Source organism: Triticum aestivum, chromosome 3B (assembly GCF_018294505.1).
Source record: "Triticum aestivum cultivar Chinese Spring chromosome 3B, IWGSC CS RefSeq v2.1, whole genome shotgun sequence".
Classification (NCBI taxonomy): Eukaryota; Viridiplantae; Streptophyta; class Magnoliopsida; order Poales; family Poaceae; genus Triticum; species Triticum aestivum.
In genome coordinates, this window is record NC_057801.1 from 596,143,178 (window position 1) to 596,146,823 (window position 3,646).

A 3,646-nucleotide genomic window follows, 5' to 3' on the forward strand; every position below is an offset into this window, starting at 1 on the left:
AACCTTACTGGTTCTATTTCCTTAACTCTTTCATTTCCTCATTACTGTGTTGAGTGATTGTTCATATCTGTGTTTGAAGACTTTGACTGAAGACTTTCTCAATTTCCTCAGTTTAATTTCTTTAGTCTGTTTGTCTTCATCTTGTGTTATCCTGTGTTTACGCTTTCTGCACTCTGTGTTTGTCTTCATTTCATCATGATGACTATGTGTGTATTCTGTTATGCTTACTTCTGAGTACTTATTCCACCGCAAGTAGTTCTTCGCTAAGGAATTTCCTCACCGGCAAATTCCTTAGTGAAGAATTCATAAAAATCGCTTATTCACCCCCTCTAGTCGATATAACGCACTTTCAAGAACCCGCGATAGGATCCTTCTAGTGTTCTGGAGAGCATTGTTCATACGTGAAGATTGCGTGCATGGTGATGGGAAAGATTTGGTTTCTATGTCGGTGGATTTCCAGCAGCGTTACGAGATGGAAATCATGCTTGCCTCGGAACCTGAAGCGGATGCTGCGGGCAAAGTTAGCCTGATCCCTGCGCTGCCAAGTGGGCGGGCACGCACTTCAAATGAGATTCTTCGCTGGAACCCCCCGTCGCCTGATAGCTGGAAGATGAATGTCGATGCATCCTTCTTGGGTGATAGAGACATGACATGCCTCGAAATGATTACTAGGGATAACAAGGGTTTGGTCACGATGTCGGTCTGCCGCAGGATCAAACCTAGTGCAGGGATCGAAGAAGCGGAGACAGAGGCAATGTTGATAGGACTGACGGAGCTAAGCACACACTACCGCGGGCCAATCATAGTTGAGTCTGACTGTATGTCCTTGATCAACCGCCTGAAGAAGGACCCACTTGATGGAGACGGTGCCAACGAGGATTGTTAACAGCCGGACCGTTCATCAAGCATTCGCAGAGGACAGGTGGTACGAGGACTGCGAAGCTACTGCTTCCTTCACTGCCCAACTACAGTGCATGCACCTCTGCCACGCGCTGGCATCGGTGCACCGAGATGTGAATGAGCCAGACAAATTTGGTTGGCCGGCGACGACCACGATGACCTACTCGGCCCAATCGGTCTATTCCTACCTTTGCTCGGGACTCCAGAGATCACCGACGACGGCTTGTACTTGGAGAAGCTGGGTGACGCTTAAGTGCAAGCTATTTATTTGGCTAGCGTTGCAATACAGATTGTGGACATCAGATAGAAGAGCACGTCACGGTCTTCAGGACCAACCATCACCCTGCTTCACGTGCTTACAAGCGGAGGACAATGTTGATCACATTCTGGCCAAGTGCACTTTTGCGCAGGAGGTGTGGCACCGAGTGTTTGACATGCTAGGCATCAATGTTCTAGGAACAACTCAGGATGACACCTTCTCGGACTGGTGGATGAGGGAAAGGAAAAAATTTAGGGGAGCAGACAGAAGAGTTTCGATACGCTGGTGACGGCCGGGGCTTGGATACTTTGGAAGCAAAGAAACGCAAGGGTGTTCAACAGACACGACCAACAGAAGCTGGCACCCCTTGCTACTAACCTTGTGCTCGATGAAATCACGACATGGCACACGGCAGGGCTTGGAGCGGGACGTCTACAACGTTTCGTGAGGAGTTAGTTTAGCGAGCATGGAGTTGGAGTAGGTGTGTGTTTCCCATCCTGGGTTGTTCGCAACCGGGATGAGTTTCTTGTAAATAACTCTCCTTTCGTCTATAAAAATATGGTATGCCATTGACGTACTCTCAAAAAAAGAAGAAGGTCAATACCTATTCCCCTTCATTAACCACATAAAAAACCAGGCCACTGCATTTAGTTCACTTACCTGGTCGGTTGTCAGGCGAGGCAGTAACAAGGTGGCCCACGAGCTGGCAGCCTGTGCGAGAAGAAAGGGAGATCGCAAGATCATTGCAAATGCCCCAGTCAAGTGAACGTATCAACCTGTAAGCTTTGTTTAGGCCTTGTAGGCTGTTTTCAAAAAATAAAATAAAAAATCGAGCCTTTACCGTCCTCTCAAAAAAATATAAAAAATCGATCCTTACCCTGAGTGGAGCCGATGAGGCCCGCACGCCAGTGGAAGCCCCGGAGGAAGGTGTCCATGCGGTGCGGGCTGCGGGCGGACTGGGCGCGGTGTAAAGGCCACGTGGGAATGGGCCTCGCGCCCTTCTATATATCCGCCTTCGGGCCGCCCGGTCTGCACCGCACCGCACTGCACGACAGCCATCTCTTCCGTGCGGTTCCAAGCTCCAACTCCCACGCCCGTCTCCCCCGAGATCAGGAGGAGCACGCCGCACCGGAGCGCCGAGACCTCGAAGCCTTCGTCTCCACCTCGGTGAGCGCCGCTGCCTTCAGCTTCCCCCCTTAATTCCGCCTCGTAGCCCGCGGATCTGATCCGCCCTGCCGATTCCGTCGATGCGCACCGCGTGTTGTTCGGTGGATCACGCGAATCTGCCCGTCGACTCCATGGAGTCCGGGCTGGGTTGTTTCCCCTCCCGCGGGGCTTCCGCGCCAGTATTGGCGAATCTGTTCGTTTCCTTTGGCTTTCCGTCTCACGAATCCGATACGATTCCGCCACTCGCCGTAGATCGGCAAGGAGAGAGGTTGAGAATTTTGCGGATCTCTTGGCTGGGAGGGACTGCACTCATTCCTCCTGAATTCTGTGGGCTGTGCTCCATTTGCTTGGGCGTAGGGGTGTGTGTGCGTGGGGAGATGTGGGTGGATCAGAGTGGATCTGTGTAGATCTCTGGATCTTGTCTAAAAATTCTCCGACTGTTCTTTGTGGTGCAGGAGCAGAGATGGGGCTCACGTTCACCAAGCTGTTCAGCCGCCTCTTTGCCAAGAAGGAGATGAGGATTCTCATGGTTGGTCTCGATGCCGCTGGTAAGACCACCATCCTCTACAAGCTCAAGCTCGGAGAGATCGTCACCACCATCCCAACCATCGGTAAGCTGCTTTCTGCATTCTCTGCCTCCATGTTGGGTCATGTCTTCAATGTAGGAAGATGCTGCGTAGCACAGTATTTTCAGAAAGGACTGTGCTAACGACCAGTCGACTGGTCGTTAGCGACAGATCCGCACGACCGTAGCTTCCTCTCGCGAGCACGCTCGATTCCACCGATTTTTCTTCTTCTCTCAAAAACTGTATACGCCAATAATAAATCGCTAGTGGTTTTTCTGGTTTTTTGGCTACATAATATGAAAAGAAAATAAAAGTGTTGGAAAGGGGACTTGAACCCAGGTCTATTCGTTAGAGTTTGAGCCCAATAACCAACTGAGCCACCCTTAGTTGTTGTCTATTGAATATAAACAAGGTTATTTTAACCTTTCTTTTTTCTGTCATATCAACGATAATAATTGTTTTTGCTTGGTAACTTTGGCATGACCAGCGTGATAACTATGACTTGAGCAACATGATAACTATACTATGATAAGCCTGATAACTATAATATGAGAAGGTTAATGACTATATAATGAGAAGCACGATAACTTTAGCATGGGGTAGTGGTAACTTCACATTGGGGTATGTTTCGACAACAAAAAGTTACTGGGACATATTTCAGTAACGGAAGCGACTAAGTTTCGGGTCTCCGATGTGTGAGTTACCATGCTATTCACACGAAAGTTACCGGGGGATACTTGATCACCCCCCCTCA

At 49.5% G+C, this 3,646-nt stretch overlaps 1 protein-coding gene across 2 annotated transcripts in view; it reads left to right on the forward strand.

Moving 5' to 3' along the window:
* The first annotated feature begins 2,152 nt into the window (after positions 1-2,152).
* The window catches only part of LOC123071160 (ADP-ribosylation factor 2), a 6,307-nt gene continuing 4,813 nt past the window's right edge, over positions 2,153-3,646 (forward strand). The window contains exons 1-2 of one of the 2 annotated variants that reach the window (XM_044494666.1): positions 2,153-2,326; positions 2,782-2,937. In XM_044494666.1, the coding sequence (XP_044350601.1) occupies positions 2,790-2,937 (148 nt within the window). In that variant the 5' untranslated portion in view covers positions 2,153-2,326; positions 2,782-2,789. The remainder of the gene's footprint in view (positions 2,327-2,781; positions 2,938-3,646) is intronic. The other variant, XM_044494667.1, reaches the window with a different exon arrangement.